Source organism: Notothenia rossii (genome assembly GCF_949606895.1).
Source record: "Notothenia rossii genome assembly, chromosome: 1".
In the NCBI taxonomy this organism is placed as follows: Eukaryota; Metazoa; Chordata; class Actinopteri; order Perciformes; family Nototheniidae; genus Notothenia; species Notothenia rossii.
This window is the reverse complement of record NC_136912.1, coordinates 88,344,654-88,367,786: the sequence shown is the minus strand read 5'-3', so window position 1 is coordinate 88,367,786 and position 23,133 is coordinate 88,344,654. Positions and strand designations below refer to the sequence as shown.

General features: G+C 42.7%; 1 protein-coding gene across 4 annotated transcripts in view; it reads left to right on the top strand.

Annotated features, from left to right (window-relative positions):
* LOC307033309 (histone-lysine N-methyltransferase, H3 lysine-79 specific-like) overlaps nt 1-22,907 on the top strand; it is a 29,199-nt gene extending 6,292 nt beyond the window's left edge. Inside the window, exons 2-29 of one of the 4 annotated variants that reach the window (XM_079671729.1) lie at nt 731-774; nt 882-956; nt 1,326-1,389; nt 2,461-2,689; nt 3,328-3,422; nt 3,668-3,730; nt 3,825-3,880; nt 4,322-4,401; nt 5,698-5,766; nt 5,865-5,971; nt 6,954-6,995; nt 7,090-7,185; nt 7,625-7,847; nt 7,938-8,051; nt 8,312-8,403; nt 8,888-8,989; nt 9,697-9,834; nt 10,074-10,199; nt 10,496-10,923; nt 11,010-11,100; nt 11,219-11,365; nt 12,209-12,251; nt 12,401-13,020; nt 14,698-14,903; nt 15,084-15,157; nt 16,270-16,965; nt 17,742-18,437; nt 19,005-22,907. In XM_079671729.1, coding sequence (XP_079527855.1) covers nt 731-774; nt 882-956; nt 1,326-1,389; nt 2,461-2,689; nt 3,328-3,422; nt 3,668-3,730; nt 3,825-3,880; nt 4,322-4,401; nt 5,698-5,766; nt 5,865-5,971; nt 6,954-6,995; nt 7,090-7,185; nt 7,625-7,847; nt 7,938-8,051; nt 8,312-8,403; nt 8,888-8,989; nt 9,697-9,834; nt 10,074-10,199; nt 10,496-10,923; nt 11,010-11,100; nt 11,219-11,365; nt 12,209-12,251; nt 12,401-13,020; nt 14,698-14,903; nt 15,084-15,157; nt 16,270-16,965; nt 17,742-18,295 — 4,674 coding nt within the window. In that variant the 3' untranslated portion in view covers nt 18,296-18,437; nt 19,005-22,907. Of the gene's footprint in view, nt 1-730; nt 775-881; nt 957-1,325; nt 1,390-2,460; nt 2,690-3,327; nt 3,423-3,667; nt 3,731-3,824; nt 3,881-4,321; nt 4,402-5,697; nt 5,767-5,864; nt 5,972-6,953; nt 6,996-7,089; nt 7,186-7,624; nt 7,848-7,937; nt 8,052-8,311; nt 8,404-8,887; nt 8,990-9,696; nt 9,835-10,073; nt 10,200-10,495; nt 10,924-11,009; nt 11,101-11,218; nt 11,366-12,208; nt 12,252-12,400; nt 13,021-14,697; nt 14,904-15,083; nt 15,158-16,269; nt 16,966-17,741; nt 18,438-19,004 lie in introns of those variants that run through there. The other 3 variants (XM_079671730.1, XM_079671731.1, XM_079671732.1) reach the window with 3 other exon arrangements.
* Nucleotides 22,908-23,133: the final 226 nt, after the last annotated feature.

Genomic DNA, 23,133 nt, shown 5'->3' with positions numbered 1-23,133 from the left:
ACAATCATGGGATGTATGTAACAGTAAGACAGAGAATGTAAATGTGCTCCCACATGCAGTATTTTAGTTTTTATATTGCTGTTGTAAATACTCCTGTCATGTTTGTGATGCCACATTCAGTGTCCTTTTTTTAACAGAAGACCGTTGCTAGAAGCTGCAGCTAGACTACAGAAGCATTAGTTTTTTGTTTTTGAGGATGGAACAATTTCACACACAGATACTGTATAGCGATGAATCGAATCGTGAGACCAGTGAAGATGCACAGCCCTAATAGTAATAACAGTTATTGTCTACCAGGAAATCATTCATTTACTCTAGCTTATAAAGATGATATCCTGCAATTATTATATTCATTTCTTGTTTTCTGGGACTCTTCTGTTTTCCATGATAGCAGTAGGAAGTTTAAATTACATTTTACACTCAATGATGAATATCACAAAAAACTATGCATACCACTTTCCTCTTCCTGGTGCCGTTGGGTATTCTTTCTTTCTGGTAAAGTGCTTCCTGTTAAATATATTATTCAAGGGGAAAATATACAGACTTTCAGTTTACACTAAGCTTTATCCAGTGCAGTGTAATAAAAAAGTCCTGCTCTAAACCCTACTGTCATGAAGGTTATAATGTTTAGTTTTTATAGAGATGAAGATTAAACGTCATGGTCATTTTTCCAGCTGTAGTATGTCGTGTTTGTTAAGTTTAATATTTTGTTCCCTCTCTCTGTTTTCAGGATAAACACCATGATGCTGCTAATGAAATCATCGAGACCATTCGGTAAGTGACCTTTCTCCCATCTCACTCAACCCCCACATGAACAGCCAGTGAGTGACTGACGATGATGATGATCTAATTATGTTTGTATGTGTGTGTGCTTTCTGTAGGTGGGTGTGTGAGGAGATCCCAGACCTCAAACTCGCCATGGAAAACTACGTACTCATTGACTACGACACAAAATGGTCAGTCTAAGGTCACATAAAGGGTTTGTGTTGCTATGACTGTGATTTAAAAAGAAAATAAATCTGGGAAACATACTAAAGGTACCACTTCATCCAGTCAGGCTAGCAGCTTACCTAACAGCTGTTCTCGTATGTCAATCTAAATATATCTAATATCTTAATAGTCGGTTTTCTTATTCGTCTGTTGGATTTCTATCAAAATTACAATCTTAAAGTGTCAGTAAAAGTAAATATCTCTGCCACCAATGACACAATTATTAGTATTTTTAGAAACATATGAGTGAATCACTGAAATAGGTGTTGGAATGGGATTTTGGAGTTCATCTCGTACAAAATGATGGTATTAATTGTGTTTTGTTATTCTCACAGCTTCGAGAGTATGCAGAGACTTTGTGACAAGTACAACAGGGCCATCGACAGCTTCCACCAGCTGGTGAGTCCGTATGTGTGAAAGGCCTTCAGTGCTCTGTAGGTGAAACATTAGTGTGTGTGTGTGTGTGTGTGTGTGTGTGTGTGTGTGTGTGTGTGTGTGTGTGTGTGTGTGTGTGTGTGTGTGTGTGTGTGTGTGTGTGTGTGTGTGTGTGTGTGTGTGTGTGTGTGTGTGTGTGTGTGTGTGTGTGTGTGTGTGTGTGTGTGTGTGTGTGTGTGTGTGTGTGTGTGTGTGTGTGTGTGTGTGTGTGTGTGTGTGTGTGTGTGTGTGTGTGTGTGTGTGTGTGTGTGTGTGTGTGTGTGTGTGTGTGTGTGTGTGTGTGTGTGTGTGTGTGTGGCGAGTCTCACAGCTTTGAATCATTGCTGCATATGACCTTCCACTGTCTTACAATAAATACTTTTAATGATCACTCTTGCTACAATATTTGCGTCACAAATTATCTCATTTATGGAATCTTTTTAAAACAAAACAAATCAAGTGTATTCATTTGTCTTTGTCCTTGAAAGGCCAGCCCCACTGCACAATATGTGACTCTGATGTGTGGGAAAATTATGGATTGTTTCGAGTGTGTGAATATGTAAGGGACAATGTCCGTTGTTACTGTTTGAACTATGTAGCTACGGCAGGAACTGCTTCGATAGCGTTTTTTTTGTGAACCTTTTTGATAACAGATTTGAAAACATTGTTGCTTGCTTTAAAAGTAGCACAATTCATAATCTCAAACCTTGGAAAGTATCTACATGTCCCTGCCCTGATGCCAAAGTAACTGGCAACTGAATATGTTTTGCCGTTTGATGTTTATGTCTGGACTGTTGCGTAAAAAGGAGGATTTCTGCCCCGTTACTTCTCCGCTGTTTTCTTGTCCCTCTTGTCTTGTCGGTTTGAAAACTGTATACAGTTAAATCGACCGAACTTCTTTCTGCAGATGTGAGCGTCCTTAACAACGGCCAATAAGTCCTTGACAGCGGTCTGTCTGTTCTGGATTAACAACGTGTCACGTGTTCTGAATTGACCAATCAGAATCAAGTATTCAACTAAGCCATGTAATAAATATATATGATCTGCATTTTATAGTGGAAAGGCACGACCCAGCCCATGAAGCTGAACAAGCGACCTTCCAACGGGCTGCTGAGACACATACTGCAGCAGGTGTACAACCACTCAGTGACCGACCCCGAGAAGCTCAACAACTACGAGCCCTTCTCCCCCGAGGTGTACGGAGAGACCTCCTTCGACCTGGTGGCTCAGATCATCGACGAGATGGAAATCATGGAAGACGACACCTTTGTTGACCTCGGCAGCGGTTAGTCAGCTGTTATTTTGTGAACTCAATTATGCTGTAAATAAGTATTTGATCCCTTGGAGATTTTGTAAGTTCACCGAGTACATTTTCTTTTTGATACTCTCACTGTTAAAAATAAACCTACCGTTACATTTATAGACTGTTCATTTCTTTGTAAGCGGGTGAACTTACAAAATCGACAAGGGATCAAATATTTGTTTCCTCCACTGTATCTGCATGATACAACTTATTTTAACACATTTTTGGGTACCAGGTCCTTCACTCTGTTTGGCTTTCCCACTTTGGATAAACCATTGCAGGCTGAGAGCTGAAGCGATGATAGTGGACATTTCAGTAACGTCCTCTTAATGTGCTGATCCTTTAAATGGCAGCAAACCTTCTGTCTGCATTGTGCTGTGTCCTTTCGGGCTGCCATTAAAAAAAATTCTTAGTGAATTGACTGAATAAAAAAAAATCTCGCTATTGCTTGACTTTTTAAAATGACAAGTTTTCAGGGCAGTGATTATGTTTTAAGTTGTAGGAGTGGGTCAGGATGCCAATGCAGGTGGAAAAATCGTTTTCAACAGAATTATTGTCAAGATATAAGTAATGTTTTCTGTTTGATGCAAGACATGACCCTATTGTTTTCCTATTTGCAGGAGTGGGGCAGGTAGTGCTCCAAGTTGCAGCAGCAACCAACTGTAAACACTACTTCGGTGTAGAGAAAGCAGACATTCCAGCTACCTATGCAGAGGTGACCACATAATTATGGCAGGACCAGAGGGCTATTCCAGAGAGACAGCGGTGTTGGCGCAGTGCAAATCACCTCTGGAAAATAAAAGCGAAGCCGAAAGTTTTCCGCTGTGTGTTGCCTTTTGCGTCCAATCCGTCTCCAAAGTGGATTTCCTGGTTCATTCTTTATCTTCTTATCATTACCCTGTTGCAACACACCAACACCAGCATTTTGTTGGATAATAATATGCAAATTCTTTCTCTCAGAGCATGGATAACGAGTTTAAGAAGTGGATGAGATGGTACGGAAAGAAACATGGGGAGTACACAGTAAGTTGCATATCATAATAAACACTTTCAAAACCTTTTAATATTGTTATGTAGAGCCACAGGTATTAATTATAGTCTGTTGTGTTGCTTTCAGCTGGAGAGAGGGGACTTTCTCTCTGAAGAATGGAAGGAAAGAATTGCCACCACAAGGTGTTACACCAAACCGGACCGGCGCAACCGTCTGCAAGACACATTTTCCAATAAATATGACTATAAATAAGACTATTTATAAGCTGAATTTATACACAGAGAGACTGGGCATGTTGAACATGTAATGCAAAAGCCCAGTCCCTAATAAAAGCTACTAATTTAAACATATTTACTTATTATTATTATTTATGATTAAATCTAAGTTTATAAAGGTCCAGAGTTGAATGCCTAAAGGCAAACAGTTAGCAAACGGACCTTCAGGAAAAGTCTTAAGCTTAAGCGTTCGTGTTGTTTGACATGGCCGAGATATATTAGTGAAATTAGAGAAGTCACTTTGTCCTTTTATAAATGTGTCTGCAGAACTTTGCCATAACATTCATCTCTCTTTTTTTTGTTGCCAACTGTCAATCTAAAATGTTTTCTTTTCTGTCTGTCTTGCAGTATTATTTTTGTGAATAACTTTGCCTTTGGTCCAGAGGTAGATCACCAGCTGAAGGAGCGTTTTGCTAACATGAAGGAAGGTTAGTATTTAACGGCTAAATATAAGATATGTGTGTGCAACCATGATTAGATTTTCAAAGGGGAATATGTTGTACTTCTTATAATGCATTCACTCAACCATAAGTGTGGTCAATATAGACTGGCCTTTCCCAATCAATTAAAAAAGATAGAAACATGTGGTATATAGTGGGATTATCATTCTACTGATCCTTTATTCTCCACAGTGAGCTGTGTGTTTTTACAAGTCATTCATTGGCGTTACAGGGGAAAAGATCAGCCACAACAAATTGAGACATTTTGCGAGGCCTATATAATAAAACTTTGACAAAAAAAGCTTTTAAAGATCAGGTGACAACATTTAATTTGTGTAGAAAAAATCAAGGCCTTTTGTTGGCCTCACTTGAAACAAACTTCCTGGAAACCTATTTATTCAGCTGTTCTTGTTAATAATTAAAACCACAATGGCTGATAGAATCCAGCAGACGCTTTTCCCCGACCCTTCGACATCACTGTGTCATCCATATTATTAGATTTATCTAGTGAGCCATAGATGCTATCTGTGTCAACTGTACAACAGTATCTAAAATGTATTTAAATATATTCCAAATATTATTTATAAATGTGAGATAAGAGTGAAGGAGTTCAAGTATCTCGGGGTCTTGTTCTCGAGTGAGGGAACAATGGAGCGTGAGATGGGTCGGAGAATCGGGAGCGGTACTGCAGTCGCTTTACCGCACCGTTGTGACGAAAAGAGAGCTGAGCCAGAAGGCAAAACTCTCTGTCTACCGGGCCATTTTCGTTCCGACCCTCACCTATGGTCATGAAGGATGGGTCATGACCGAAAGAACGAGATCGCGGGTACAAGCGGCCGAGATGGGTTTTCTCCGCAGGGTGGCTGGTGTCTCCCTTAGGGATAAGATGAGAAGTTCAGTCATCCGGGAGGGACTCGGAGTTGAACCGCTCCTCCTTCGCGTCGAAAGGAGCCAGTTGAGGTGGTTTGGGCACCTAGTTAGGATTCCACCTGGGCGCCTCCCTAGGGAGGTGTTCCAGGCACGTCCAGCTGGGAAGAGACCAAGCGGTAGACCTAGAACCAGGTGGAGGGATTATATCTCTTCGCTGGCCTGGGAGCGCCTTGGGATCCCCCAGTCAGAGCTGGTTGATGTGGCCAGGGAAAAGAACGATTGGGGCTCTCTGCTGGAACTGCTACCCCCAGCGACCCCACCACGGGAGAAGATAGATAGACGGATGGATGAATGGATTATCTATAAATGTATTTACTGAATCTGTTTTCTCTCTTGTTTTTTTTATTTCCACAGGTGGAAAAATTGTATCTTCCAAACCTTTTGCACCTTTAAATTTCAGAATAAACAGTCGAAACTTGAGCGGTAAGTAGCAACATTTAGTGGAAACACAGATTGAATGTCTTATGCTTCCTTCCATGTGTATCTGACATGCAGCGCTTTGTTTTTCCTCTCTCCTGCAGACATTGGTACGATAATGCGCGTGGTGGAGCTCTCTCCATTGAGGGGCTCTGTGTCCTGGACTGGGAAGCCAGTTTCCTACTACCTTCACACCATAGACCGCACTATAGTAAGCACTGACGCTCCTGAAGAAGGATCCACATGCTGACACTAGAACGTCTATTAGAGGAGATCTTGACAAACCAATCGAATGACTGCTGAGGCGGTACAAACACATTCTGCATCAGAGACAAAAAAACGCACCAAACTCCTGAGATGGGCTGACTCACTGTCTTAATGAGCAGTCAGTCCCAGGAGTGATTAACCTGAGGAAAGCAGAGGGTAACACATTAGATCAGAGATCGCGTTAACCGAATATTTTCCGTCTATGAGGTGACGCTAACAATGACGGAAAAATCTGAAAGCATTCCGTCATTTTGACAAATTAGAACAAACTCAGAACAGCACCAAAGTTTCCCCGCAGCGAGGCTCCGGTGTGATGCCGTGTTATGCATACCCGCCAAAAAGGAAATGATATCGTTTCCAAACCGCACTTTGCCGTACAAATCATTGAAATGTCTGGGTATTTGCTTTACGCTGTGCGCGCTCCCGTGAGGTGCAGTGGGCATGCATAACCCCGTTGACAGTTCACGAGCATGCTCTCTTCCCCCCGCCCCATCCCCCATCAGAGTTGTGTACAGACCGACGGTTAATAATGGATTTTGACAGAAATGTTACGATCCTGTTCGTCAAAATGACGGGCAGCGAAAAAGTCTAGCACCACCACTGCATTAGATGCATCAGATAACACTGATGTGTGTGTTAATTGGTTAAATGTAATCCCTGTTTACCAGCGTGAAACCGGGTGAGAGAGCTGGCACGCTAACTACAGTGCCAGTGACATCCTTGTTCTGTGTTGTCACCTGAAATAGATGAGGCTGCTCAAGCTTTAATGTCTGGATTAAAGTTAATAACTGGTCAGTAATCATCATAATCCAAAAACATCTCATAATCACGTCAGGTTGGAAGCAAAAGTGGATAATATATAGATATTTGATCGTAAACAATTTATGAAAATAATATTCTCACATTCACATTTTCCTGTTTTTCAGCTTGAAAACTATTTTGCTAGTCTGAAAAATCCTAAACTCAGGGTGAGTCATGTTCTTCTTCCTCATTGTATTCAATCATTGTATTCACTTTATTTTCTGTATCAGACAATGAAATTGGTTCATCTTGGTTTATCAGGAAGAGCAGGAAGCAGCTAGGCGACGTCAGCAGAAGGACACGAAGGACAGTAAAAGCAATAGCACCACGCCTACAAAACCTAAAGAACAAAACAAGGTAGGACATGCACAAGACTTTGGAAAGCATTTCTCTGGACGAGATAGACGAAGTGCAGGGCTCAAATTATTTTTTGTGTTTATATCCACGGGTGCTTTTGAACTTATTGAACCTGAATTTCTTCACCTGCACCAAAACATTTTATTTACTACACCAAGGCGGGATCCTACTGTCAAGATTTGCTTAGATAGGAACATGGTCAATGTGTTGTCATACATTTTGGTCCAACGGTACAGTAAAAAAACATCCAACTTGTACATGGTCATAGTAATTGATGACTTCAGCAAACTTTAAAAAACAAAAAAAACATTCATTCATGAATTTCCGAGAGTTCATAATTCGATTGACAGCTGAAATGTTCCTACCATGTATCACAGCAGGGCCAGCTCTCTTTCTCCTTGTATGAATATGTACGGTGTGTTTGTCATGCGTATCGCAGCAGGACTCCTGCGGTGAGGACGAGCGTCCTCGCTTGGTGACCGTGGTCAAGCCCCCTGCCAAACCCCGAAGAGCCCGACTCCTGCCCAAAGTTCGCAAGTTGAACAACAAGAAACGTGGTCGACCCAAGAAGGCCGCCCCGGCTGTGGAGAAGAAAAACAAAAAGAACCAGAGTGCGCTGGATCTGCTGCACGCCAAGACCCTCTCTGCAGCCCCCCCTCAGGGTCAGACACACAGACACACAATGTGCCTCAAAGTACAGAAAGCTTAAGAGATCTCAGTTTTAACAATTATTATTCTCCTTGTGTGCACAGATGCTTACCGGCCCCCTCAGAGTCCGTTCTACCAGCTACCTCCCAAGGTCCAGCACTATCCCTCCTCTCAGCTGATCCTGAGCCCCACTCCTCCCGGGCTGCAGCACCTGCTAGGTGAGCTGAGGAAGACTCACTTCCATTATTTTATCTGTCAAAATATGTCATAAATATTATACCAGACTCTGTACCAATCTGTTTGTAAGATAATAATGTTAACTTTTAATATTGCTTTTAGTCTCACATTTAGGCTTTGATATGAACCGTTGTACAATTATTATATTGAACTCCTTTTTTCCAACAAATACCTAAATATACAATCCCTGTGTTTCTGTTCTCTTCCTCTCTCTGTGTGCCTGACCTACATCTTCTTACAGATAACATCAAAGTACAATACCTCCAGTTTATGACCCACATGAAGACCCCTCAGTACCGCTCCAACCTGCAGGAGCTTTTAGAAGAGGAGAAGGTGATCAACTCTCCCTTTGCAGACACTATTGGCTTCTGCTGCAGTTTCACTTTGGCATTTAACGGCCATATCATGACTACATATATTAAGTTGCATTCACTAGGGCTGCTCAATTAATTACGATTTTGGCTTGCAACGATTATGAAAACATAATCAAAATAAAACGATTATTTATTTTTATTTTTTATTATTATTTATAATTCAAAAATTTATATTTTGTATTGGTTTTTCAATTGACTTATACTTAACTTTCAGGGTAATCAACTGTTAAAAGCCTACTACACTTTTTTTTTTCAATAAATGGATGTTTTCAAAGTAAATGATCGTTTTTAATAATCGTGATATCAATTATTGACCCAAATAATCGAGATTATGATTTTTGCCATAATCGAGCAGCCCTAGCATTAACCCAAATTAAACCTTGTTTTTTTTTACTTTTTTACCCAACCTCTTACATGTAATCTTCTATTTTTTCTGTCTCTAGCAAAAGCACAGGGACCTGTCAGGGCAGGCGGAGCAGCTCCACTCTGTTTGTCAGACTCACAAGGACAAGATCAAAGGTCTCTTTCAGACCAAACTAGACGAGGTAGGAGCCGTTTCTCAATTTGACTTCATATACAGATACAATCGGTAATATTACCACTAACTTCTTGTATTAAATAGCAGTTGTATGCATCCATGCTTATAAAGTTATTTTACTTTAAGGTCATTCACCAAATTAAGGATACAAATAAAACCCAAAAACGGTATCACGTACTGAGATTAGCCCTTAATTACAGCCTGAATGACTTCTATCCCTTTCCAGGTGAACATGGTTTAAGCTAATCTTTAATGAAAGCGAGGCAGTTCTTATTTTGGGTGTTTACCTGCAGCGTTGTGTTGTAATGAGAATAAACTTAACACTAAGCTCGTCTGGTTAAAACTTTAAGTCTGTTAAAGTGCGTCGTATCGAGTGCTGTGTTGAAAGCTCTTACTACACCCAACAGTGATGTGAGGTTACAGTAATCACAAACAGTTTGGAAGTGCTTTAACAATGAACACAGGAAAAACACAAATGCACAATGAGGCCTTTCTTATTATTGACTTAGAACGGTCAGTGGTGTCAAAAGCCCCCTTTGCTTAATCCCTTTATTCCATAAAACCGTAGTAAAGAAGAACCATTGCCACATTTGCTTTGCTTTTTTACACTAAACCAAACAACGGCTGCATAACGCTTTAAAGATTTGTACTGCTAAGTTGTTGTTTAGGCATTGTGTTTGTGGCTTATATATGATGTGTGTATGTGGCGATCAGCTGGGGGTGAAAGCCCTGACTGTGGAGGACCTGCTGCAAGCCCAGAAGGAGATCTCAGCCCACAACCGTCAGCTGAAAGAGCAGACTAAGCAGCTGGAGAGAGACATGGCCTTACTGAGAGACCATAGCCTGCTTCTGGTGAGCGCTCAGGGCTTACTATGTTGTTGTAACCTCCACCCTCACTACTACATCATCCCCCGAGGCTCCCACCTGTCACCATTCCTGCTGCTCTGCCTTTGTGTAATGGTGGATGCAGTCCCAGCTCAGCTGTAGTTTTCACTCCACAGCCATGCCCTTCAGGCCCATAGGTTTGACTTTCCTTCCCGCTCTCTCTCACGATTCAATAACATCAAGCGTGTATGTTTGTTGTTTTCCAGCTGAAGTCTCGATGTGAGGAGCTGAAGCTGGACTGGGGCTCTTTGTGTCTGGAGAATCTGTTGAAGGAGAAGCAGGTGCTACGCAGACAAATCTCTGAAAAGCAGAGACACTGCTTGGAGCTGCAGGTACACAGTCCTCCTCAACTTTTTGGATTCATCACCGAATGCTTCCACCTCTGAAATACTCCCCCACAGTTGCTCTGTTCTCTCTTCTATCCTTGCGCCCCCCTTTTGCCCATCACACTCGCTCTTCAGATAGATATTCAAGAGGAATTATGCTTGTCACCTAAACTTTATAATTTATAGCTTTCAGGAAGAGCTGAGGATTTTCTGTCATAAACATGTCTTGACATATCAGGAATTTATACATAACACAGTGCTGTTTCTTTAGTGTAACGGCTCCCCCTTGTGTCTGTTTGTAGATCAGCATAGTGGAGCTGGAGAAAACTCAAAGGCAGCAGGAGTTGCTTCAGCTCAAATCCTACAGCCCCTGTCACGGCTCCCCATACAGAAAGAACATGGATTCCCGCTCTTCCATGGACATGGACCCCTCTAAGCACGGCCTGTGCTCGATCCCGGCTTTTAACGGCATCAGCATGGAGATCAACGGCACCAGCTTGCCCTGTTTTGACCGGACGAACACCAAGGGGGAACTTCTGTCTCGCTATCTACCCATCTCTCCATACCATGAGATGGCACCCGCCATCTCTGATGCCCGGCAGAGGCAGCTGAGTTCCTCCTACGCTCTTCCTGATTACACACGCTTCTCCCCCGCCAAGATTGCCTTGCGGAGGCACCTTAACCAGGACCCCAACGCTCACTTGAGAGGTCCAGGACTGAACATGCACAGGTTGGTTAGCACTAAAAGCACCCAAATGTCTCTACGTTGCTCCCCAGGGTAGCAAAAAGCTAACTTGTTTCTCCTTTTTCATTTAGGGAATTGGGAGGTGTTTACTCGCCGCTGGGAGCCAAACTGAACTGTCCTTCTCCCAATGCTTGTGATGCCCAGAATAAAGGCTTCGAGAGGGTAACCTTTTATTTTCTTTGCAATATGTACGCCTGCACTGTTGACCCGTTTTTTGTTTTTTAACCTTTCTTGCAACTTCTAAATGTTAACCATTATCTACTCTTATATTCTCACATAGGGCAAAGAGAGGAGCCCATCTGTTCAGGGTGACAGCGGCATTAAAAGCCTTCCAATCAGTATTCCTCTGAGCACGGTCCACCCGAGTAAACTACCGGTCAGCATTCCTCTGGCCAGCGTGGTGCTGCCCAGTCGAGTTGAAAGACTGGTGAGTACATCCAGTGTTGTAGTATAATAGGTACTGCTATTGTGCCTTTTTATATTACGGCCCCTACACACGGCGGCGTGCGTTGACGCTTCTGCCAATTCACTTTGAATGGGGTGACGTCACGCTTTGCCGAACTGCATTGTGGGAGCAAAGCGTTGCTTGCTGCAAAAGTAGAGCAATGTTCTACTTTTGAAGCTTCGACGGAAGCGTCTGCCAATCGAATCATATGCCAGTACAAGCTCTAGCCAATCAAACTGCTGCTTGTGTGTCCGGGGCGGGAGATTCATGTGATTGGTTGTTGGTCTAGCTTCAGACACGCCCGCCGGCAAGCGACAACGCACACTGCCGTGTGTAGGGGCTGTTAGTGCTTTGCTGCTCCAAGGTTCACTTGTGAAGAATTGGTGAGCTCAGTAGGATGCGCAGGTTAGAGATATGGCGGATATAATTGTAGTTAATTCACCTTAATATACAAAGATTTTAGTTTTTAAATGTAAGATTTTGTGACCTTTATGCCTCATTCATGTGTCTGTATTCTCGTGAACACAATATCTTAGAAAATCCTTGAGGACACTTCTATAAATTGTGCACAGATTTCCCTTTTAGACTTGGAGTTGAACTCAGATTGTCAAGGTCACTCAAAACACGTTTTGGGCCCTAATTAAATCATTCATATGCCACTTATTAGACTTTCCCAGTGGATAAAGTGATGACACTATGTAAGGACATGAATATATAGCCTACTGCAACTTTATCAAAGTAATAGGAATACAGGAATACAACCCAGTCGTAGTCATTTAAGTTTGATATTGTTTCTTTGGATTTTAATTGACTTTATTTTTTCAGAGGAGTACTCCGAGTCCTGTATCTCAGTCGGGTCAAACCAACGGTAAGGATAACGTTTAATTACTTAATGTATTATATTGACCACACAATGATTAGTAGCTTATTTTTTAACAATAAAATGCATATCATATTTATTTTTTACTTAATGTTCTTCCTGTGCATCTTTCTAATTGTCTGTTTGTTTCTGTTTAGGATATTTATCGGGCTCAGGGCTGATGAATGGCGGTCCCCACCCTGAGGACCATAATGGTGCTTCTTCATCACCTTCGCACCCCAACGCTCCCTTGACAGGACCAATGGGACGGGGTGGTCCCATCCAGAGCCCCCCACTGGGCAATGGGGGGGTGCTCCAGTATGCAGACGGACCCCCTCGGATTCTTCCGGAAGATGGACAGGATCGCCACGGAGGTGAATCCGACACGGAGCCGCACGACACTGAACTGCGGAGGAGAATCTTCTTCTCTTCTTCCTCCTCTTCATCCTCGTCTTCCTCTTCGTCGGGCAGCAGCGCGGCCGGAGGATTACGCCTCCACCATCACACTGGCAACAAGCAGGGATACCACAGTAACCATGGAAACCATCACCATCACCACCACCACCAGTCCCCCGGCACACAGCACACACACACACCCACACACACATCGTCGTCACACTCCTCTCACGGCCTCTGCGCTCAGGAGGGCCGTAAGAGGGGGAGACGGAAACGCAACTCTACCGCGTCAGTCACGGCGGGGGGGTCCCCGAAGAGGAGGTCCTTCCCCGGGCTCGCCACCAACCGCTCCTCAGGGTCTCCTCTCAACATTAACTCCATGGTGAGTCCCCAACAGCATGAAGAGAGAACACACACAGGGACCTGACATGATGTGATATAATATTTATTTTTTTTAAACACCGACAACTTTACAGTCCATGACTAAAGTAAAGGTCAAGACAATACAAAACAGGAATGTACACTTACAATGAATTGAAAATAAACATCTACTGTCCACACGCCAAACCAAAAAGCCTCCCTATTCTTACTCGTTAGCATTAGCCGCTTTTCCAGTGTCGCTCCGCACACAGGCCAGCTAGTGCTAAGAGTGGGCTGGGGGCAAAGTCGGGGGGCATTGGCAGCGCTTATCTGTCTTTTGGGGGGAAGATGGGATTCATCACTAAAGAATAACCAAAAAATAAATACGTGTTAACTGTGAAGCAGAGCGGTTTCTTGCGAGCTAAATATGATAACAGAATAAGGTCGAATGATGTTTGCAGAACGAATTGCTGTCTGTTTATGAGTCATAGAAATGAGCAATAGGAAACATTTCAAGCCTTCATTCAGTCAGTCAGTCATTTTAAATGGAAATGAACTTACCAAACAGACTTTATACCGTCCACTCAGTTCTTCGGATTCATGTGCCATGTATCACAAAACAAAAAGAACATACATTATAACAATCTAGTTGACAAGCAGTGTTTCTGGAATCGCTGAACAAATATCAAACCTGTGTGACACATCTTACTTTTCTTGATTTGACTTAGTTTACAGAAGAGCTGTGATATCCAAATATCATCCCAAAGTATGTGTCCAATGTCAATTAAAGCAATGTATTTATGGAGACTGGAAAGTAGCTTAGATGGCGGCGGGACCTCAATGTTTACTTTCAGGATGTTCGAGTCGCAGGAGGCAGATTCAGGCGGTGAGTTATTATTTTATTTTGCAAATTTAACAGTGATAGTAATTCAACTGAACACATCATGGTCTACTTTTATTATGCCGTTTTTGATGGTGCTAACTGTAATTCCTGTGTGACAGGTGAATGACAAGTGTGCTGTTATTTATTTGTGTGTCGTATACTAAGAGGTTGCATATAATAGGCGGTTTAAGGGATCAGCTCGATAGAAGTTAAGCGAGTGGTTTTTGTTCTCGTGGCTTGGGGCCTTGGCAGATTTACAGCGGCTGCTGGCTGAAAGATGCCACTTGCTTTAGATGGCCCAACAGTGGAAAAGCGGCTAACCAGGACCTGAGTAGGGTATAAATGCACTACAATCTTCATAAAACTGAAAAGGATCCTTTCCCTATCCACTGTGTGATGTGAGGGTGTTCCTCATACAACCACTTTAATTAATGCATTTTCAAGATTTTAAATGTATTAAAAAGGAATATTATCCAAACCATGAATGAACAGGAAGAAGACATTTTGAACAAATAATTTCTGATCTCAGAACGTCTTACAAGAATTAGTAAATATGTGTACACATTATAGTAAACAGTGAACATATGTCTGTATCACATTACTTTGATTAATATGGGTTCATTTGACTGCCTGTATGATTTATTTATTTTATTTGTAGTTCAATCATGAATTTTTAAACAATATTTCTAGCTTAGATTTTGTAACACTTTACTCAGAAATACCTCTTTAGTACATTACCACCATTCTTTCCCCATGGATCAAGGACATTGGATTGCTTTCACATTACTCGAAGCCTTTATGTTGTTTGTCCCTCAGGTGAACAACATCAACCAGCCCCTGGAGATCTCTGCCATCTCCTCTCCAGAGCAGTCAAGCCGCAGCCCCACTGGGCCGGACATGGACCAGCCCCCCGTCCTGAAGAGAGAGCGCCCCCTGGAGCTCAAAGGGGCCGGCCGGTACTCCTCGGCCCCCAGCTCTGACGACGACGACTCAGGATACCCTGCCGACAGCTCCAGTTCACGGTAAGAAACTCGTCATTAATATGAAGACGGGGTAACAACGTGTCCCTGCTGAACTGCCTTTATAAAAGATGACTGCTGGTCTCCGCTATAGCTTGAGGCTTTTCCCCCTTTTTTTTAAGTATCCCGGTGACCAATAAAACTAGTTGCATTTTTTCTTGACAGTTTATTTTTTTCTTCTAGAATTGAAAGAAAAATTGCCACTATATCTTTGGAGAGCAGAGATGGACCTGGTAGAATAGGGGACGGTGAAAGAGGTAAGAAAAGAAAATGTCATTCCAAATAAAAATATTTGAAGGAAATAAATTCCTCTGTTTGCTATATTTATCAAGAAGTGAACTTGCTCGTGGAGGAATGGAAATAAATACGACTGAATATCTTGAGTCGGACAAAACTCAACTGTAAAATGTATCTTCATCCATAATCCATATCCTATACTGTTGGTGGAAACATAACTACCGTCATTTTCGGACTATAAGCCGCGCCTTTTTTCCCATTTTTCGACGCTGCGGCTTATATAACGGTGCAGCTAATCTATGGATCTTTACAGCTAACGGCCACTAGGGGACCTCCTACAGGTTACAGTCCACCACCTTTAACTCTATGGGCTCTATGGCCGGTCCGCGCCCCCCACCTTTAAGCGGCGGGCTCCAGCAGGAAAAGCTGGAGGCCGGAAAAGAGTGAGACAGGTAGCGCGCAAAAGTAAAAGTGGGACCGAGAGTGGTACGAGAGACAGAACGAGAGCAAGACAGACAGACATTACGAGAGCGAGACGGTTTGTCCCCGTACCACTGGTTGAAAACCACTGCTGTAGATCACTGCCGGTACGTGCGCTGGGAGCGCACCGTTTAAGTTTGAAAGTTGAAAAGTTTGTGTGTCTGAAACGCTATGTGATACAGTACAGTTTACACAGCACAGTACATGTTCTGTATCTACTATTGCACTAAATGGTAACATTTGAATACGTTATGCAAATATGCAACTTGTTTGTTGAAATGTTAATAAATGGGAGCTTCCTCAAACAGCCATCTCTTTCCCGACAATCCCCTCTGTGCACGAACCCTTACATATGGTAATGAAACATTAAAACACCTGCGGCTTATAGTCCAGTGCGGCTTATATATGTACACATCATTCAATTTAGCTGCTGCGGCTTATATTCAGGTGCGCCTTATAGTCCGAAAATTACGGTAGTTTAAGAGATTGAATGCAGAGATAATTAATACATTTACTCATTAGCTTTTTGGTCAAATTAGCTTCAATTGACTACGTTCTAAATTCTTATCTCGAATATTTCTTTTTTTAATCTTGCACTTCTTCTGCTTAATGCCAATATTTCTTTCTCTCCTTCTCTCTTTTTTTCCACTAGTCAGGAAGTCTGGTAGCAGCAGCGGTAACAGCACAGGAAGTGACGCCTCCTCTTCCTCCTCCTTGTCCTCCAACAGCAAGTGGAAAGCCACCTTCTCGCCCATTTCTGACCCCAAGCAGCCTCACTCGGACCTGAGGCAGGGGGGCTCCCCCTTCGGCATGGGGGGGTCTGGCCGGGGCACGGACTCAGATTCAGACCACAAACAACAGCATCATCAGCAGGGGAGGAAAGGAGGTGAAGGAGAGTCGTCCAGCTACATAAACCCCAACCCCTTCCTCAGTCAGGAGGCAGGGCCCCGGGGTGGAGGCAGCGGCGGTGGGGGAGGGTCCCAGGGAGGAGGGGGATCGGACCAACGCCAGACCCTCCAGAAACAGAAGGGCCCCCGAGACTGGGAGATGAAGACGAGCAGCAGCATGGCCAGTCAGAACCTCTTCATATCTGCCGCTGCCAGCAGTGGTGGAGGCATCCTGAGTGGGAAGGTGGGGGGTGGTCCCGTAGCCATTTCCTCCACCACAGGACCCTCTGTGGGCCAGTACCTGGGGTCTCAGTTCCCACTCGGAGGGGCCTCAGTCCTGCAGTCCTTGTTCGGGGCCCAGACGGGCGGATCCACGGTGAGTGGGACACCGAGGCTTGTCAACGGAAACTCCGTCCTGGGAAGCTTCTCCAGTGCTGGGCTGGCAGGTGGAGTGGCTGGAGGTGAGTCAGATCAAGCTGATCACGTAGAGTACAGAGGGAGGGTTTGTTCTTAGCCTGGGGTCGATTGATAAAGAATAGTACGAGTCCAAGATCAGGGAAAGGGCCTGCTGATAAAAGCAGGTAAGTCAAGGTCCATTGCTGCCCGCTCCGTCCTGCTGACTCACCGACAGTTTCACCGACTGACTGACTGACTGACTGACTGACTGACTGACTGACTGACTGACTGACTGACTGACTGACTGACTGACTGACTGACTGACTGACTGACTGACTGACTGACTGACTGACTGACTGTGCTACCTTGCTTTGAGATGGGCTTGCTGCTTAAATGCTGAAACACCCTTGGAAAATGTTGCACTTTAAAAATAAGAAATGCTTGAGATTTTTTTTTAATAAAAAGTAAAAATCTGAACAAATAATTAATTTTGACATCTGTGATTGACCATGAATTAGATATACATCATTAATACTTCACTATATTGTCATTTTCTGTGGGTGTATCTATTGGAGTTGTATGTCAGAGTCAGTTCACCTGTAAGCAAAAATAAATAATTAAATTTCGCTGCAATAAGAACCGCTTTAGTACAATTCTAATTGGCTCCCACATGCCGGGTGACAGTGTCCTGACTCTTGCTTTCTGTGTGCTGGTCTCAGACCTGCTTGCTGCTCTTCACAACCCGGCTCAGTCCTTGCTTCTCTCTTTGTCGCCCCCCACCCCTCTTTCTCGCTGTCTCCACTCTCTCCCCCATCCTCCGTTTCTGCATTATGATTTGCAGGTATATTTCACCATGTGAGGCCCACAGTGTCCTCCCATCAGTTTGGGGTGAGGCTGCCTTCCTCTGGAGGCCTCGGCTCTCTGCTCAGACTCTCTCCCTCCCCCTCCTCCCAAATCCAGCATCACACCACCCCCCAACAAGCCTCCACCCGCCTGGTGTTGTCCCCTCTCCCCCTCTCCCTGTCCCATCAAATTCGCACCCAGTCAGTCCTGCACAGCGCCTCTCCCCCCACCCTCACCCTGCCTCCCCTGCACAGCACCTCCTCAGCAGCCGCCCACTCTGACGCCTCGCCTTCATCTCGATCCGAGTCCTCCCGTCTGTCCCACCACCAGAGAGCCTCCATCTCCTCCTCCCCCTCTGTCTCAGTCGCTGCTGCTTCCTCCCTCTCCTCTTCCTCCCTCTCCTCCTCTCGTCCATTCACAGTGCACTACCCCCCCCGGCTGCCTCCTCCACCTCAGGGCAGCAGCTCAGGTGGAGGCGGGGGCATGTGGAGGACTCAGGGCACGCATGGCACCTACACCACCTCCCAGCCTCCTGGCTCCAGACCTAGATAGGGTTTGGGGGTGTGAGGGGAAGGGGGGAGGATGGAGAGGGTAAGGGCAATCAGAGGAGGAGAGAAAGTGAGACTGATAGGGAGTGAGAGAGACAGGATACCTGTTCTAAAGCTGCCTTACGCTGTTGTTCTGATTGAACAAGGTAAGTCCACTCTCAGGTTTTAAAATGTGGGTTTCTGCAGTGAAATGTCCAAAAGATTTCCTGACCTATTCATTGTTATTTTGCTCCATCGTGTATTTGCAAAACAACAATATTTTTCCAACAATTTCAAACCTAGAGAACTTTGAACGCTTGTATTGGTATCCTGTCCCCTTAGAGCATGTGTCAGCGTTGTGATTATCTAAATTGACGGTCTAACCAGTTTAAACGATCAAATGTTATCCCGGTTTTACTCACCGTGTCTGTTTGTTTTGGCAAAGAGGTAACCTTTCAGATTATTCGGTTCTGTACAAATCTCTGTTGATGAATAATGAAATAATCATAACAGGGACAAGATGATTTCAATGACGAACTCCCATGACTCCACGCTACTTCACTACACCCTCTTTTTTAAATAGTTTTGTGGCAGATCAAATTCTGTATAGTGTTGGTTGGAGATAAATGGATTTTGAAAGTGACAGGATTTTACTTACTCTGTTTCTTATTTGATGAATCTGTCCCCTTATAACAAACACTCATCATCTGTTTCTGTCTTCTTTGATGTTTCAGGTAATTGTTGAATACTACCTCAAATGAAATAAACTATGCAAATGTCAGAGGTGTGGACCGAGACACTCTCCTCATCACTGGTGCTTCAAAACGTCTGCACTACCCAACCGCCTCCAAGACCGGCTTCTGTACTGGGATCTCACACACACACACACACACACACACACACACACACACACTAACCACCGCTATGGTCACCTTGAGCAGAATGAATGGGTGCTGGTCGTGTTTATGTGTGATTTTACAATATGGAAATCAGTTCTAGCTGCTGCTCAGCACTTGGTGAACTGAGTCATTAGGCTGTCTGATTTGAATTAAAGGTGCTTCATAGTATGACAGTGTCAGTTTCGTCTTGGTCACTTATCATAGCAACTAGCTAAAGAATCTGTTTACTTAAGCTTTCTGATCTGAAACTGATCTGATCTGTTCCCTCCAAAGTGTCACTCCCTCTGAGTGCACTCACACACAGACAGACACACACAGACCAGTTCATTGAACTCTGCTCAGAGGTCATGCAGTGTTCCTGCTTGCACGCTCTCTTATCTCTGTTTTCTCTTCCTTGGGTGAAATTGTGTTGCATACACAAACATATTCGATAATGAATTTAAGTTAGGAACTTAGTATATCTTCACACTGGATGGTAAGATAAAGTTACTCATGTAGCAGAGTATGTGCTAGTCCAGCCTGGTTTGTTGACACCCCTTAAACTCTGCTAATGTTCATGATTTACAACATTTTTATGTTTTCTAAAAATATGATGTACTGTTAAGTCTCTGTTTAAAAGCAAAGAGCTAATATACTATTTCTTTGTTATTAACTTGAGAAAACCCATTTAAATAATTCTCAGGTGTAATATCAGATTTATTTAACAAATCAGTGAAAATCATTTTTTTCTATTAAAACGTTTACTGTTGTGACAGTAATCAAGCATATTAAGCTCAATGAATGTAAAATTTGGACATATGAACATCCATTCATGTTTTGAAATCTGAAAAAACTTAAGTTTTCAGCCTAGATTTTGAAATATTGTGAACTAGCAACTCTTTATTGGGTGGAAATAACGCTGAGATCAGTACATGTTCATTATTCTTTTAAAGACCCCGTGATATTCGATTGGTAAAATGGTGCTATCTTGACATTTTTAGCCACTTTCTGTATTTATTAACATTTATTCTCCTTAGTCAATTTGGTAAGTTACACTACTTTGAGGGAACACAGCTTAAAAAGGCAGAAATGTTTGAACTCTTCTTAAGCTAATTATATTCATAATTATCTCTGCTGTTGGGAAACGCAGGTTTAAGTGATTGTTTAGGGCATAAAACGTGGACACATGTTTCTTTAACTATACTGCATATAGTTGATGCCAACACACATACACACTCGTGCATGCAAATCCTCACACACTGAGAAAACCATAACCACAACAAACTACTGGACTCTCTTCACACCTTTTTGTTTGCTTTTTTTTATTGTGTAATTAGTTTTTTTGTATAAAAGATGTGTACTGTGAATGTGATTCATTCTCCGACTGTACAGTTGTGTATAATTTAGATTATTATATTTATGCTGTCGGCCTCTCCATTTGCCTTGGTATTTGTTTTATTCTTCTTTTTGTTTTATCCTGATATTTGTTGGCATTTAAGAATGCCCTGGTGCTTGACTCACAGTCTGAAAACAATGGTGCTACATTTGGACTGTATCTGATGTTATTTATTCTGTGGTGAAAACATCAAAAACAAATCGAATACTTGGTGCTGTACACAGGGACACTTTTTAAGCCTTTTTCTGGCACTTTCTTTCTGATATTTAATGTCTGGTTCTTGGAATTCCTAATGGATAGCTGTAGACCCCAATCCGACAGAACGACTCCGCAGCAGCTGCTCAGAGTGAACCGGTGTGAGGACGTTTCTCACGCCACAGTTTCAAACATAAGTCAGCCTCAGAGCGAGCTGCTTATCTGTTAGTGAACATACTCACTGTTTCTGTGCATAACTTTGGTTTTCCTTATCAGGAACCGAAAGGTATACAAAATATGTATCTATACAAACAGTCTAAATATATAAGTATATGTAAATATATATATGAGTGAAAAGGGTTGTTTTGGCATTGTGACCTTAAACTCAGCCTGTTAAACAGGAGGCTTGAAGCCAATGAGAGAGGAGCTTTGACATCACTGGACCTTGTGATAGAAATAGAAACTGAAAAGATGTGCGTATTTAATGCAGACAAACAAAGGTGCTGTGGCTTAAACACGACTAGATTTCACTTTTATCAGATGTTTTCACCTCTTTGGTATATTTTTATTTTTAGCAATGCAATTTCTGCAGGAAAAAAACGGTGCTTCTGTTTCCAAACAATCGCAATTCTGTTCTGAAAAACTTCACTGGTGCATACAAACCCTCATGTCCACGTCTTACACAAACTGTCCGTCGCTAGATATCGCACTACACAAGGCCCCACCTTGTGATGTGAGCATATTGTTTCAATGGAAAGATGTACAACTCTTGTGTTAGGATGTATGTGTAACACTTTGTTGGGAGTGAGAGCATCCAAGCTTCCCTTTGCTCTGATAGTGGGAAAACACATAGCTCAGTTTGTGTGTGCTTTTTGTCCCCACTCTCCGGTGCATATCTAAGGGAAGATTAGATTCATAATCAAAGCTTTATTGTCCGCCTGTCCTGTGCACTCAATGTGTTTCTCACCTGCGACTGTTAAATATAAAAGAAGAAAAAATCATTTTAGTGCAACATTTAGAGACTAGTCCGTTTGTTACCAGCACTGAGAGGTATTTTGTAATTATTGTTGATGCTGTTTTGATTTTCTTATTCTTGGTGTTTGATACAATTGCAGACACACGTTATGCTTTTAATGGTGTCTTCAGATTCCTGTCAGTTTGTAATACTACTATTCAGACCGACAGCACGGTGCTCTCCTTCACTTAAAACAAGGAAATTGCAGCTATTGATAAATACTACTCTCCTCCTGTTGTGCTGCAGGGTTTTATGGTTTAATAATCTTCAACACGAGTTTACCAGAAATGTTCTCGAATCTGGAGTGTCGGCGTGATGTATGTGGAAGTGAGAACAGTTTATGGAGACGGCAACAAATGTACAATCATTACAGATTTCAACCAGTTTTATAGCTGCTTATATAATCAGTCAAAGGGATGAGGTGCTGTTATTCAAGTCCTTTGGTGTATGAGCATGGTTTAAATAAAGCCTCTATGCAGTTCTCCCGCATGCTCTATCCTGATACATTATTAATAGTCTGTGAGAGCTCTGCAGTGGAGGCGGTTTACTCTAAATCCTGCCAAAGGTCGTAACTCAGGAACTTCCCACATGGCTTGAAATTATGTAAACAATTTTCTTAAAACTACTGAATGTCATAAACGTATGCTCCATCTCGTGGCATGATTGAGTCCTATTTGTAACCAAACTCAGGACCAGGACAATGCCTGAGTAAGCGAGGTAAAATTCAATCCTCAGATGTATTCTCGCCGTCACATACATCCATCGCCTCCGGTTGAATCCAGCTTCATAAAGCTTTAGAATCCAGATGCTGTGAAATGGCTTCCAGCATCTTCCTCATCTCACAAATGCCTTCGTCTAAATTTGTCAAACAAAAGAGGTTCACGGTCCTTTGTTGGGACTCTTCCCATTGTTTGGTGGGCGGACATGTGACAGGATGTGTACAGCGATGTCTGATGGGTGCAGCCAGGGCAGGTTTGAGGTGCAATAACGCAAACCTACTTCCCAAAAGGCCCTGCATTTACATGAGTTCTTACTGTTCGATGTTGGTGCTTTTATCCTAAGATGTTATTATAATGAAACAAATGAAAAACATTGTTCTTTTTTTCTCCCCTGCGTTTTATGATTAATAAAAATGTTTCTTCTAATATTTGAATTCATGTGTTTAGTGGCATTTTTGTCTGATCGAATTGTTGTTTTATATTATTTTTAAATGTCTAACAAATATTTTTCAAATATTCTAGCCACTATTAACAAAATGCGAATTTTGGTATGTAATTATTTTTGCAAGCAAAATGACACATCTTGTAATGACAATTCATCTGTATATTTAAAAAAGGTTAAAATGTGTTTTAACTACAAAGCCAACTTAATTAACTTTC